At 43.5% G+C, this 14,051-nt stretch overlaps 1 protein-coding gene across 1 annotated transcript in view; it reads right to left on the bottom strand.

Moving 5' to 3' along the window:
- Positions 1 to 1,403: 1,403 nt before the first annotated feature.
- Positions 1,404 to 14,051, bottom strand: part of UBAP1 (ubiquitin associated protein 1) — a 34,141-nt gene continuing 21,493 nt past the window's right edge. The window contains exons 5-7 of the mRNA XM_077284434.1: positions 8,492 to 8,692; positions 4,405 to 4,506; positions 1,404 to 1,711 (exon numbers count right to left, since the gene is read on the bottom strand). Of these exons, the coding sequence (XP_077140549.1) occupies positions 1,571 to 1,711; positions 4,405 to 4,506; positions 8,492 to 8,692 (444 nt within the window). The 3' untranslated portion in view covers positions 1,404 to 1,570. The remainder of the gene's footprint in view (positions 1,712 to 4,404; positions 4,507 to 8,491; positions 8,693 to 14,051) is intronic.

Below are 14,051 nucleotides of genomic sequence, written 5' to 3'. Positions count from 1 at the left end.
GCTGCTTAGCGACGCTCCTCCAAGGAGGGGGTCCACGATCAACGTGCATGACAATTTCCTGCCAGACATTAGGCAGTTGCACTGGCAGCTGTCCTACCCAACCTCTCCACACCAGGTGTTAGGTAGGTAAGAGGAGCAGGAAAAATTCAAGGAAATATGAAGCACACAATGATTGTTCTTTTAGAGTTTTATTAGTACCTCTGTAGGGAGAAAGAAAATATTTAGCAAATTACTTATATATTCATCAAGACTTAAGATTTACAAGTTCTTTCTTTTATCTTTAAACAATGTACAACATAATACACTTTGTACTATCAAAAAGATGATTTGAAATACTAGATATAATTCTGGGAAGGAACAGAAGCGGGGAGAACAAAGTGCTTAAAGAAACTTGGTTCACGTGGACAGGTGGCGCTAACTTTACATCTGGGCGTAGCGGCTACTGGGCTGCAGGGGCCATCAATTCCCATGCTTGTTCATGGAAACTTACCATGTGCCAATAGTCACCAGCTACTGGCCAAATTCCAACTCCAACAAGGCCCTGAAACCATAAGCAGTCAAGGCATGATGAGAGCTGAAGTAGTTCTGCAATAGTTGGAGAGCCGGTGGCAATTGTTCCTCTAACCTTTAGACGTCCCCTGAGGTTCGTCCTTTCATCCCTTACTTTCGCTAATGATCATTTGTGATCCCCATTTTGCAGCAGGAGAGCTCAGACAGTCCAACACCTTATGTGCATTTTTTCTGTCTTTTCCACACCAATAACCAACATTGTTAACTCAACCAAAATTAACAATGTTTGGGGGGAAAAAAGTAACATTAATGGCCTACAACCTGCTTTCCTTGCGCAGCTCAATAGCTGCTAGAACCAGACAACGCATCAACCTGTTTTACGTTAACACCTTACAAATTTTGGGTCCTTTGAGAGGAGGTGGGTGAATAATGTCCTTTGCTGCACAAATAAAGCTCTGAAAACTAAATAACTTATAGCATATAAACAATCCCGATAATCAGTCACAGCTTTACAAGTGCTAAACTGTAACCACCACCAAGCAGCCGCTCGAATCAGGGCCGAGCCAGTGGATGAGACAGAACAGGTTAGTCTGAATATTACTCTTACGCTCCCAAGAGTATTTCATGACCAGTGTAGCACTAACTATTAAAAAAAAAAAAAATAATAATAATAATTGCACTAATATTTGCCATATCAGGGTACATCTGTCCGTATTCCAGTATAAGCATCAGCAGCTTCACAAATCAATTCTTCTCAGTTCCCATTTACACTGCAAAGAAATAGAAATGACATATGCCGTGCATATAAAGGTTCAGGAACCTCCTCATTCCTTGGATGGGGGTGAAGGTTTGGGTGTGAAAGGGCACTTCTTAAGATATTTCTGTAGCTGGCGTTTTTATGTGAAAAGGGAAAAACTGAATAGAACACATTATAACATGGTAGGACGCAGCATGTCTGGCTACGCGCTCCTTGCACTCCTCTGAACGGAAAGCTTGTCGTAGGATTCTCCTATCCCAGCATTTGTTAAGAGCCTATAGTGATAGCGGTGGGGATAGGGATTCAGCTTGGGCCGGCGCGTGCCATTAGCTCTTCCAATGCCTTGTCCTGATCGTTGTTATGTAGTAACAAAACTTCCTTTATCTCCTTCTGTTCAAAACCCATCTCTTTAAATTTACTCATCAACTGAAGAAATACCATCGTCTGGGGGAAAAGAAAAGAAAACTAATGTTTACATAAACATATTGTTACATTACATATTGTAGTAGTTATATTCTTGCACAAAAGAGCAGTATTATAGTAGTTATATTCTGGTCGATAGGGGCAGTATTACAGTAGTTATATTCTTGTACATAGGAGCAGTATTATAGTAGTTACATTCTTGTACATAGGAGCAGTATTATAGTAGTTATATTCTTGTACATAGGGGCAGTATTATAGTAGTTATATTCTTGTACATAGGGGCAGTATTATAGTAGTTATATTCTTGTACATAGGAGCAGTATTATACTAGTTATATTCTTGCACATAGGGGCAATATTATAGTAGTTATATTCTTGTACATAGGGGCAATATTATAGTAGTTATATTATTGTATATAGGGAGCAGTATTATAGTAGTTATATTCTTGTACATAGGAGCAGTATTATAGTTATATTCTTGTACATAGGGGGCAGTATTATAGTAGTTATATTCTTGTACATAGGAGCAGTATTATAGTAGTTATATTCTTGTACATAGGAGCAGTATTATAGTAGTTATATTCTTGTACATAGGAGCAGTATTATAGTAGTTATATTCTTGTATATAGGGAGCAGTATTATAGTAGTTATATTCTTGTACATAGGAGCAGTATTATAGTTACAGTGCCTACAAGTAGTATTCAACCCCCTGCAGATTTAGCAGGTTTACACATTTGGAATTAACTTGGCATTGTGACATTTGGACTGTAGATCAGCCTGGAAGTGTGAAATGCACTGCAGCAAAAAAGAATGTTATTTCTTTGTTTATTTTTTTTTTCAATTGTGAAAAGTTTTTTCAGAGGGTCATTTATTATTCAACCCCTCAACCCACCAGAATTCTGTTTGGTTCCCCTAAAGTATTAAGAAGTAGTTCAGGCACAAAGAACAATGAGCTTCACATGCTTGGATTAATTATCTCTTTTTCCAGCCTTTTCTGACTATTTAAGACCCTCCCCAAACTTGTGAACAGCACTCATACATGGTCAACATGGGAAAGACAAAGGAGCATTCCAAGGCCATCAGAGACAAGATTGTGGAGGGTCACAAGGCTGGCAAGGGGTACAAAACCCTTTCCAAGGAGTTGGGCCTACCTGTCTCCACTGTTGGGAGCATCATCCAGAAGTGGAAGGCTTATGGAACTACTGTTATCCTTCCACGGCCTGGACAGCCTTTGAAAGTTTCCTCCCATGCCGAGGCCAGGCTTGTCCGAAGAGTCAAGGCTAATTCAAGGACAACAAGGAAGGAGCTCCGGGAAGATCTCATGGCAGTGGGGACATTGGTTTCAGTCAATACCATAAGTAACGTACTCCACTGCAATGGTCTCCGTTCCAGACGAGCCCGTAAGGTACCTTTACTTTCAAAGCATCATGTCAAGGCTCGTCTACAGTTTGCTCATGATCACTTGGAGGACTCTGAGACTGACTGGTTCAAGGTTCTCTGGTCTGATGAGACCAAGATCGAGATCTTTGGTGCCAACCACACATGTGACGTTTGGAGACTGGATGGCACTGCATATGACCCCAAGAATACCATCCCTACAGTCAAGCATGGTGGTGGCAGCATCATGCTGTGGGGCTGTTTCTCAGCCAAGGGGCCTGGCCATCTGGTCTGCATCCATGGGAAGATGGATAGCACGGCCTACCTGGAGATTTTGGCCAAGAACCTCTGCTCCTCCATCAAGGATCTTAAGATGTGTCGTCATTTCATCTTCCAACAAGACAACGACCCAAAGTACACAGCCAAGAAAACCAAGGCCTGGTTCAAGAGGCAAAAAATCAAGGTGTTGCAGTGGCCTAGTCAGTCTCCTGACCTTAACCCAATTGAAAACTTGTGGAAGGAGCTCAAGATTAAAGTCCACATGAGACACCCAAAGAACCTAGATAACTTGGAGAAGATCTGCATGGAGGAGTGGGCCAAGATAACTCCAGAGACCTGTGCCGGCCTGATCAGGTCTTATAAAAGACGATTATTAGCTGTAATTGCAAACAAAGGTTATTCCACAAAATATTAAACCTAGGGGTTGAATAATAATTGACCCACACTTTTATGTTTAAAATTTATAAAAATTTAACTGAGCAACAAAACTTTTTGGTTTGTAAGATTTATGCATCTGTTAATAAATCCTGCTCTTTTTTGAAGTTTGAAGGCTCTAACTTATTTGCATCTTATTAAACCTGCTAAATCTGCAGGGGGTTGAATACTACTTGTAGGCACTGTATATTCTTGTACATAGGGACAGTATTATAGTAGTTATATTCTTGTACATAGAAGCAGTATTATAGTAGTTATATTCTTGTACATAGGGGGCAGTATTATAGTAGTTATATTCTTGTACACAGCGGACATTCTTGTCTGTACGGGAGGGGAATATACTAGTAAAATAAGGGCCTGCAGGTTGAAAAAAAAAAACAAAAAAAAACCAGTACAGATATGGCAGGGAACATCTTTGTCTTGTTTTCTGACTGGATCACATTTGAATCATCAAAGTGATTGTGACAAATGGCAGGATATACCTGAATGAGCACACCTATATCCGATGCTTTGTAGACGATGCTTACATTACAGGGCGGTGTGATTCAGAAGATTTTATTTTAACAGCAGTAACGTCAGGCAGGAAAGATAACAGGACTGTAGAACTAAACGCTGGACACATACCTTCTCCTCTGAACACTGATGCACCTCTAGAGCCTCATCCACCAGCAATGGATCAAAACCCTTTTCACACAGTTGGGAGTGGATGAACAAGTACTCCAGCACCTGCCATAAAATACATAAATTGTCAACATCAATATAATCCACCAGAATGTGATCTGGTAAGCAATAAAACCTGCATAATTCACATCTTATAAGCTCAGGTGAAGTAATAGCTGAAGTCACCATAAAGCATAACTTGCCCAAAATTTCAGGGAAATAAAAGTCTACCCAGAAGGGCTCAAATATACAGTCCTAGAACGCTTCTTAGCTAGTCCGAGAAGCACCTGGGGAAAATGTCACAATTGCTTTGTTAATGGATTCCACTACTTTATACAAGACTTAAAGTGAACCTGTCATCAGGATTTTGCTAAGTAAACTACAAAATCCAGGGGGCATTGTTAAACTGATTAAAATGATACCTGGGGTGAAGAAATCTGTCTTGTGGTTCTTGTGTAATCAGTGTTAGAACTTTTCAGTTGATGATACGCCCGTGCTCTGGGGTGGGACTGTAGGCAGAGTCTTATCTTCCTGCTCTAAGCAAGGGAAACCAAGGATAGACCTGCCCACAGGCCGCCCCGAAGCACAAACAGTCTGTCTGTGATGAGGAACATGTTTGTGATTCGGGGCAGCCTGTGAGCAGGTCTTTCCTTGGTTTCTCTGGCTTCGAGCAGGAAGATAAGACTCTGCCTACAGTCCTGCCTCGCAGCAAGGGGGCGTATCATTAACTGAAAACTTCTAACACTGATTACACAAGAACCACAAGACAGATTTCTTCACCCCAGATATTTTAATCAGTTTAACACTGCCAGCCTGACAATGTCTGTAGTTTACTTAGCAAAACCCTGATTACATGTTGGCTTTAAAGGGAGCCTGTCAGGTCCCCAACTGTCCTCGAATGCTACTACAGTGGTATGGGTGGTACAATTCTATATTTTTAAACTTACTAACATTGAAATCTTTCAAGAATTCAGTTTTATTCCGCAATGTTCTATATGCTGAGAAAGGACTAGTCCGGTGAGGGGTCTCTTCCCCCTGGAACAGTCCTGCCATAGATACTCTAACCAGACCTCCCTGGGTATTACCGACAGCCTTATTATTATATCATTATATTATATGAGGCAGTGCTGATGCACAGTTCTTTTCATTGTCCCATTCAAGTCTATGGATGTGGAAAGCATTGGAATACACACTGATGACATCTGACTGCAGCTTGATTTAAGATAGAGAAATTTTGTTCTCAGTCTTCTCCTCTCACATGAGAGTATAGGATCGCACTATGCTGACACCGGGTCACATTCTGATTGGAGTGTCACAAGCATAATCCACCAGATTCTCTCAAAAGAGAGAACATACGGCCGTCTGACTGTAGCTTTAGTGAGATCATATTTGGAGTACTGAGGCAGATTTACTATAGTGAGTGGGGCCTTGACAATGGCAGAAAATTTACCAAATTTTGGTGCTGTCGTTTAGATCTATGTTTAAAATGCTGTAAAAGCTCAGAAAAAAATGGTTAATCCTGTGACCGTAAGAGGAGACCTGTGTTATAGCAACGTGAATAGACATCGCCCATTTCACAAGATCGAGTGTCTGCTGCCACAATGGATGTCAGTCAGAGAAACTTCACTGTTTAAAAGGGAATCTGTCAGCAGGTTTGTGCCATTTAATTAGAGGGCAGCATAAGGGCTTAGACACTGATTTCAGCAATGTGTCTCTTATTAGGCTGTGTTCTGTTGTGTCAATACAATGAGTGTTTTAGCAGCAGGAGATTATATAGATCTACGGAACAAAAAAATATTTTCCCAGTGCCAAGGTTTTTTGGAATTTATTTAGGGTATTTTGAGGGTGCTGACTTAAAAAATCCTGAATTGCTGAATTGGTTTAATTTTTGAGATAATTACCATATTTTTCGGACTACAAGACACACCAGACCATAAGACGCACCTAGGTCTTAGAGAAGGAAATTAGGAAAAAAAAAAAAAAAACTGAAGCAAAAAATGTGGTCAATTCTGTACTTAAGATCACCTAGCCTGGTAAATATGGTCCCCTCATCCTGGGATGACCGATTTGGCCCCATCCCGTCCCTGGGATGACCGATTTGGCCCCATCCCGTCCCTGGGATGACCGATTTGGCCCCATCCCGTCCCTGGGATGACCGATTTGGCCCCATCCCGTCCCTGGGATGACCGATTTGGCCCCATCCCGTCCCTGGGATGACCGATTTGGCCCCATCCCGTCCCTGGGATGACCGATTTGGCCCCATCCCGTCCCTGGGATGACCGATTTGGCCCCATCCCGTCCCTGGGATGACCGATTTGGCCCCATCCCGTCCCTGGGATGACCGATTTGGCCCCATCCCGTCCCTGGGATGACCGATTTGGCCCCATCCCGTCCCTGGGATGACCGATTTGGCCCCATCCCGTCCCTGGGATGACCGATTTGGCCCCATCCCGTCCCTGGGATGACCGATTTGGCCCCATCCCGTCCCTGGGATGACCGATTTGGCCCCATCCCGTCCCTGGGATGACCGATTTGGCCCCATCCCGTCCCTGGGATGACCGATTTGGCCCCATCCCGTCCCTGGGATGACCGATTTGGCCCCATCCCGTCCCTGGGATGACCGATTTGGCCCCATCCCGTCCCTGGGATGACCGATTTGGCCCCATCCCGTCCCTGGGATGACCGATTTGGCCCCATCCCGTCCCTGGGATGACTGATTTTGCCCCATCCCGTCCCTGGGATGATTGATTGGCCCCATCCCGTCCCTGGTATCCATGGCCTCATCAGAAAAGATTAAAAAAAAAAAACCTTTACTCTTACCTTCCTCTGCTCCCTCGCAGTCGCAGCGTCCTGCTCCGCTGCCAGCAGCTGCTTAATGCTTGTAAGCAGCGCATGGCATGGACATCATGCGCTGCTCACAAGCAGAGCACAGCTGCCAGAATACTCACCGGGTGATCAGAGATCGCGGTCAGTATCCATTCCTCTTCAGTAGCGCGCACTGTCAGCCGCCTGCTTCCTGCTGCTGCCGGCGGTCACGTGTGCCAATACTTAAGAGAAATATTCAGAATAAGGTAAGGTAAGAGAAAATATTTTTTTTTTTTTTTTTTTTTAACTTTTCTGATGGGGCCAATCATACCAGCCAGGGGATGGGGTCCAATCAATCATACCAGGAAGGAATGAATGAATATTCATTGCCCTCCACCCCCATGGGCGTGGTATGCAGTGTATATTAATTTCTCTTTAGCAGCGGGCACAGGAGTTAGCCTCTGTGACCCGCTGCTCCTCCGATACCGCTCTCCCACCTCCCCTCTCCACCACAGCCAATATATCCGGACTATAAGACGCACCCCCCATTTTGGGAGGAAAAAAGTGCATCTTATAGTCCGAAAAACACGGTAATGAAAATTACGTATTCCCCCAATGTGACTTGTGTGTAATAAATATAATAGCTTTTGGTCTTTTGAGTCTATAACAGGGTCTTAGGTAATGAAATATCCCATATAATTTTCTGTATTTCAATTTGTAGCTTACAGTGCTGTAAAGCAACTTTTTGTAGTCAGAATTCTACTGAAATTAGCTATTAAATATCTCAGACACTAGATCCAATCTGGAAAAACTGAAGTCATATTCTTAAATCAGCACCACAATCTTAATATAATCCCTGTATACCAATATTATCACTGCTGGACTAGGTGCCTATTTGATTCCTGGTCCAACTTCGCCTCCAGCACTAATTAGCAGCTTACTGCCAATAGACAAATGTACACAGAAACTGGTAATCAGGGGTGTGGGCAGGGACAGCTTTCTGAGCTCTGCTACATCTAAGAACTCTGTCACCACTGCTTCACCCAGTAACCTAAGTGATACATCGCTGGAATCAGGGTCTCTCTCTCTGTGACGCTGCTCTCAGATGAGGGAGCAAAAACCTACTGACAGTTTCCCTTTGAGTCGTTCTTCCTGCAATACCTCCTATTTAGACCAAGTTCTCCAGCAGGTTGGCACATCCAGCATAAATGAAGGTCTCCTCCCCATGTCCGGCCGGCTCGCTCACCTGCTCCACGTTCTGTCCTTGCTTCTGCATGGCTCTCATCACGTGTTCATAGGAATAGCCCATACTGACTATGGTCTCGGCACATTGCCGCTCGCTGCTGGAGAGCGCCTGAAGAAGCTCCTCGTAGCCCGGGACACTGAGCCGCCTCACATTTGTTACACTATTGGGCACTTTGGACACTGAGACCTGATAAGCCGACGTCTGTGAATGAGAGATAGAAAATCTAAGAAAACACAATTATATTTCATTTTTCACAATCATTTAAATCACCCGTCATGTGTCCCCTCTGTCAATCCCTTCACTGGCTCCCCATTGCCCAGAGACTCCAGTACAAAACCCTAACCATGACGTACAAAGCCATCCACAACCTGTCTCCTCCTTACATCTGTGACCTCATCTCCCGGTACTTTCCTACACGCAACCTCCGATCCTCACAAGATCTCCTTCTCTACTCCCCTCTTATCTCCTCTTCCCACAATCGTATACAAGATTTCTCTCGCGTATCACCCCTACTCTGGAACCCTCTACCACAACACATCAGACTCTCGCCCACCATCGAAACCTTCAAAAAGAATCTGAAGACCCACCTCTTCCGACAAGCCTACAACCTGCAGTAACCACCGATCAACCAACCGCTGCACGATCAGCTCTATCCTCACCTACTGTATTCTCACCCATCCCTTGTAGATTGTGAGCCCTCGCGGGCAGGGTCCTCACTCCTCCTGTACCAGTTATGACTTGTATTGTTCAAGATTATTGTACTTGTTTTTATTATGTATACCCCTCCTCACTTGTAAAGCGCCATGGAATAAATGGCGCTATAACAATAAATAATAATAATAATAATAATAATATGAAGAATAAACCTTTATCTGGCTGCTGTATGACTTGTGTCCTGTACTTTTCATCAATGCCCCCATATCTAAGTTAGTGAGTGGAGACTAGCCGCTATAATGTCCCCTATACACAAGGCACACAAAGGGAATCCTGCTCTCTGAACACATGATCAGAAGCAACAGCAAGAAGGCAGTTACCTAGCCCAAAACTGGATTCCCAGCTACAATGCTCAGAACAGCCGAGACCAACACTTACTAGAAAGCTGCAGCACCATCTATGTGGGTCTCTCTCACTCTGCTGCTCCTCCCCTCCAACAATACTGCATAAACTTCAAGAGGCAGCATTAATCTGATCCCTTGGTGAGCTAACAGTACTTCTTGCAAGATGCATTTTAGTGATTTTTCAAAGTGAATAATGAGATCAGGAGATGGGGAAATGAAAAAAAAAAGGTAATTAGTGGTAAAAGTAATTATATACAGATTCTTATATCTGTTGAAAATGACCATTTAAGGGGAATCTGTCAGCAGTTTTTGCTATTTAATTGGAGAACAATATAATATGAGGGGAGAGAGCCTGACTCCGGGGATGCGTCCATTGATCAGTATCTTACTGCTTTTTTCCCCCAATAAAATCAGTGTTTTATCATCTGTAAATCGCTGCACGACTAGGTGTCACATGCTGGCCAGTCAGGCTGATCTGTGTAACCCCGCCCCCCCACCACCGATTGGTAGCTTGCGGACAATGCATAGTGTACACAGGAAGCTGCCAATCGGGTGTGGGCGGGGTTATACAGAGCTCAGTATTCTGAGCACTGCTACATCGACAAAACCTAAAGAGGAGATATCACAGCAGCTCCCAAATTATAGAAATATCAGTAAAAAAAAAAAAAAAGACCCTCCTAATATCTACAATAACTATTAGACAAAGGGGGGGGGGGGGGGGGGGGAGGTAGGGCTCATCGTCTTAAACAGGGGGGTTACAGATAGGGCAAGGGTACCGTACTTACCCTATAGAGGACCTAGATTGTACCCTGCCTTGACACAGAGATTGGCACCCTAAATTACCAATGTAGCGCCCCTGCTCACCATAGACTCACCCTTCATGACCTAAACACCAAGGTGTGACACAAACAAACAGCCCTCACTGTTTGAGACCATGAGTCCACCTGGTTTATCTAACAAAGTTTTTTTCTAAATCAGAGGGTGTTTTTTAACTGATATTTCTACTGTTACATTTACAAAAGAGAAAACGGTTTCTATCAAAGCTGGACCAACCCAGTAAGTGACATCGCTGCCATCCATCAGGCTCTCTTCCCCTATCTCATGCTACTCTCAGATTACATAACAAAACCTGCTAACAGATTCCGTTCCACTGCAACTTAAATTGGGAGGACCCAGTACAGGGGAGTGGCCACACCCACCTGTCAGTCATCAAGTGTGCCAGCGTTTAGTACAGCAGAAATAATTTGGCTATGTCTCCACGTTCAGGATTCCCTGCGCTTTGGACGCAGCGGATACCCCGCTCCGCCCAAAGCGCTGCCCCCTGTTGTATGCGCGGTGATTCCGCCTGTGTTCATTGAACACAGGCGGAATCACTGCATCGTATTCATAGACGGTTTATTTATCTTGCAGAGACGGAGCATCTCAGCAAGATAAATAGACATGCTGCGGTCTATAAAGATGCGCCGCATGTCAGGTTACGCAGGGCCCTGCACGCATAGTGGAGACGGGATTTCATAAAACCCCCTCCACTATGCTGTAACATCTGGACGCTGTGGGTTGGATGCTGGGGCTGTAAGCAGCGTCCAATCCGCAGCAAATCCTGAAGGTTTCCTGACCGTGGAAACATAACCTTTCAGTGGCTGCACACAGAGGCGTGTGCCACTCAGATGATGTGCGAGCCTCTTAGCCAGACTGTCTTAGCACAAGCGTGTACTACACAAGTTTTGATGAATCTGCCCCATTGTGTACATACATACACTACAGTTCAAAAGTTTAGGGTCACTTAGAGATTTCCTTATTTTTGAAAGAAATGCAAAGTTTTTTTTCCAATTAAGCTAACATTAAATGATTCAGAAACACACTCTATACATTGTTACTATTCTAGCTGCAAACGTCTGGTTTGTAATGCAGTATCTTCATAGGTGTATAGAGGCCCATTTCCAACAACCAGCACTCCAGTGTTCTTATGGTACTTTGTGTTTACGAACTGTGTAAGAAGGCTAATGGATGGTTAGAATACCCTTGAAAACCCTTGTGCAAGTATGTTAGCACAGCTGAAAACAGTTTGGCTGATTAGAGAACCTATAAACCCGACCTTCCTTTGAGATAGTTGAGAATCTGAAGCATTACATTTGTTGGTTCCATTAAACTCTCAAAATGGCCAGAAAAAAAAAAGAACTTTCATGTGAAACTCGACAGTCTATTCTTGCTATTAAAAATGAAGGCTATGCGAGAAATTGCCAAGAAATTGAAGATTTCCTACAACGGTGTGTACTACTCCCTTCAGATGAGAGCACAAACAGGCTCTAACCAGAGAAGAAAGAAGTGGGAGGCCCCGCTGCACAACTGAGCAACAAAACAAGTACATTAAAGTCTGTAGTTTGAGAAATCGACGCCTCACAGGTCCTCAACTGGCAGCTTCATTAAATAGTACACGCAAAATGCCAGTGCCAACGTCTACAGTGAAAAAGCGACTCCGGGATGCTGGCCTTCAGGGCAGAGTGGAAAAAAAAAAAGCAATATCTGAGACTGGCTAATAAAAGGAAAAAATTAATATGGGCAAAAGAACACAGACATTGGACAGAGGAAGATTGGAAAAGAGTGTTCTGGACAGACAAAGCCAAGTTTGAGATGTTTGGATCACACAGAAGAACATTTGTGAGACGCAGAACAACTGAAAAGATGCTGGAAGAGTGCCTGATGCCATCTGTCAAGCATGGTGGAGGTAATGTGATGGTCTGGGGTTGCTTTGGTGCTGGTAAAGTGGGAGATTTGTAAAAGGGATATTGAATAAGGAAGGCTATCACTCAATTTTGCTATGCCATACCCTGTGGACAGCACTTGATTGTAGCCAATTTCATCCTGCAACAGGACAATGACCCAAAGCACACCTCCAAATTATGCAAGGGAAGAAGCAGGCAGCTGGTATTCTATCTGTAATGGAGTGGCCAGCACAGTCACCAGATCTCAACCCCATTGAGCTGTTGTGGGAGAAGCTTGACCGTATGGTGCGCAAAAAGTGCCCATCAAGCCAAACCAACTTGTGGGAGGGGCTTCTGGAAGCATGGGGGGTGAAATGTCTCCAGATTACCTCAGCAAATTAACTTCTAGAATGCCAAAGGTCTGCAATGCTGTAATTGCTGCAAAGGGAGAATTCTTTGACGAAAGCAAAGTTTGAAGGAGAAAATTATTATTTCAAATAAAAATCTTTTTTTCGAACCTTGTCAATGTCTGGACTAGATTTTCAATTCATTTGGCAACTCATTGGATTAATAAAAGTATGAGTTTTCATGGAAAACACAAAATTGTCTGGGTGACCCTAAACGTTTGAAGGGTAGTGTAGCTTACTGTATCTTCAACTGATCCCACGTCACACCCTGGTATTAATTATACTCCAGAGCTGAACTCACTATTCTGCTGGTGCAGTCACTGTGTACATACATTACATTACTGATCCTGTACTGATCCTGAGTTACATCCTGTATTATACTCCAGAGCTGCACTCACTATTCTGCTGGTGCAGTCACTGTGTACATACATTACTGATCCTGAGTTACATCCTGTATTATACCCCAGTGCTGCACTCACTATTCTGCTGGTGCAGTCACTGTGTACATACATTACATTACTGATCCTGAGTTACATCCTGTATTATACTCCAGAGCTGCACTCACTATTCTGCTGGTGCAGTCACTGTGTGCATACATTACATTACTGATGCCGAGTTACATCCTGTATTATACTCCATAGCTGCACGTGCAGTCACTGTGTACATACATTACTGATCCTGTACTGATCCTGAGTTACATCCTGTATTATACTCCAGAGCTGCACTCACTATTCTGCTGGTGCAGTCACGGTGTAGATAGATTACATTACTGATCCTGAGTTACATCCTGTATTATACCCCAGTGCTGCACTCACTATTCTGCTGGTGCAGTCACTGTGTACATACATTACTGATCCTGAGTTACATCCTGTATTATACTCCAGAGCTGCACTCACTATTCTGCTGGTGCAGTCACTGTGTGCATACATTACATTACTGATCCGGAGTTACATCGTGTATTATACTCCAGAGCTGCACTCACTATTCTGGTGCAGTCACTGTGTACATACATTACTGATTCTGTACGGATCCTGAGTTACATCTTGTATTATACCCCAGAGCTGCACTTACTATTCTGCTGGTGCAGTCACTGTGTACATACATTACTGATCCTGAGTTACATCCTGTATTATACCCCAGAGCTGCACTCACTGTGTACATACATTACTTATCCTGGACTGATTCTAAATCACACCCAATTTTATTCTCAAGAGCTGCACTCACTATATTACTTCAAGCTTGGGTGACAAAGCAGTGGTTTTGACAGCAGCACATAAACAGTTGAATTCTGTGGTCGCAAAAACAAGTCAAAACACCAAAATTTTGGTCGCTTTTTTGGTCACAGCAACATTGCATTAAAATGCAATAACGGGCGATCAAAAGATCGTATCTG

Source organism: Ranitomeya variabilis, chromosome 1, assembly GCF_051348905.1.
Source record: "Ranitomeya variabilis isolate aRanVar5 chromosome 1, aRanVar5.hap1, whole genome shotgun sequence".
Classification (NCBI taxonomy): Eukaryota; Metazoa; Chordata; class Amphibia; order Anura; family Dendrobatidae; genus Ranitomeya; species Ranitomeya variabilis.
This window is presented reverse-complemented; position numbering and strand designations above follow the sequence as displayed.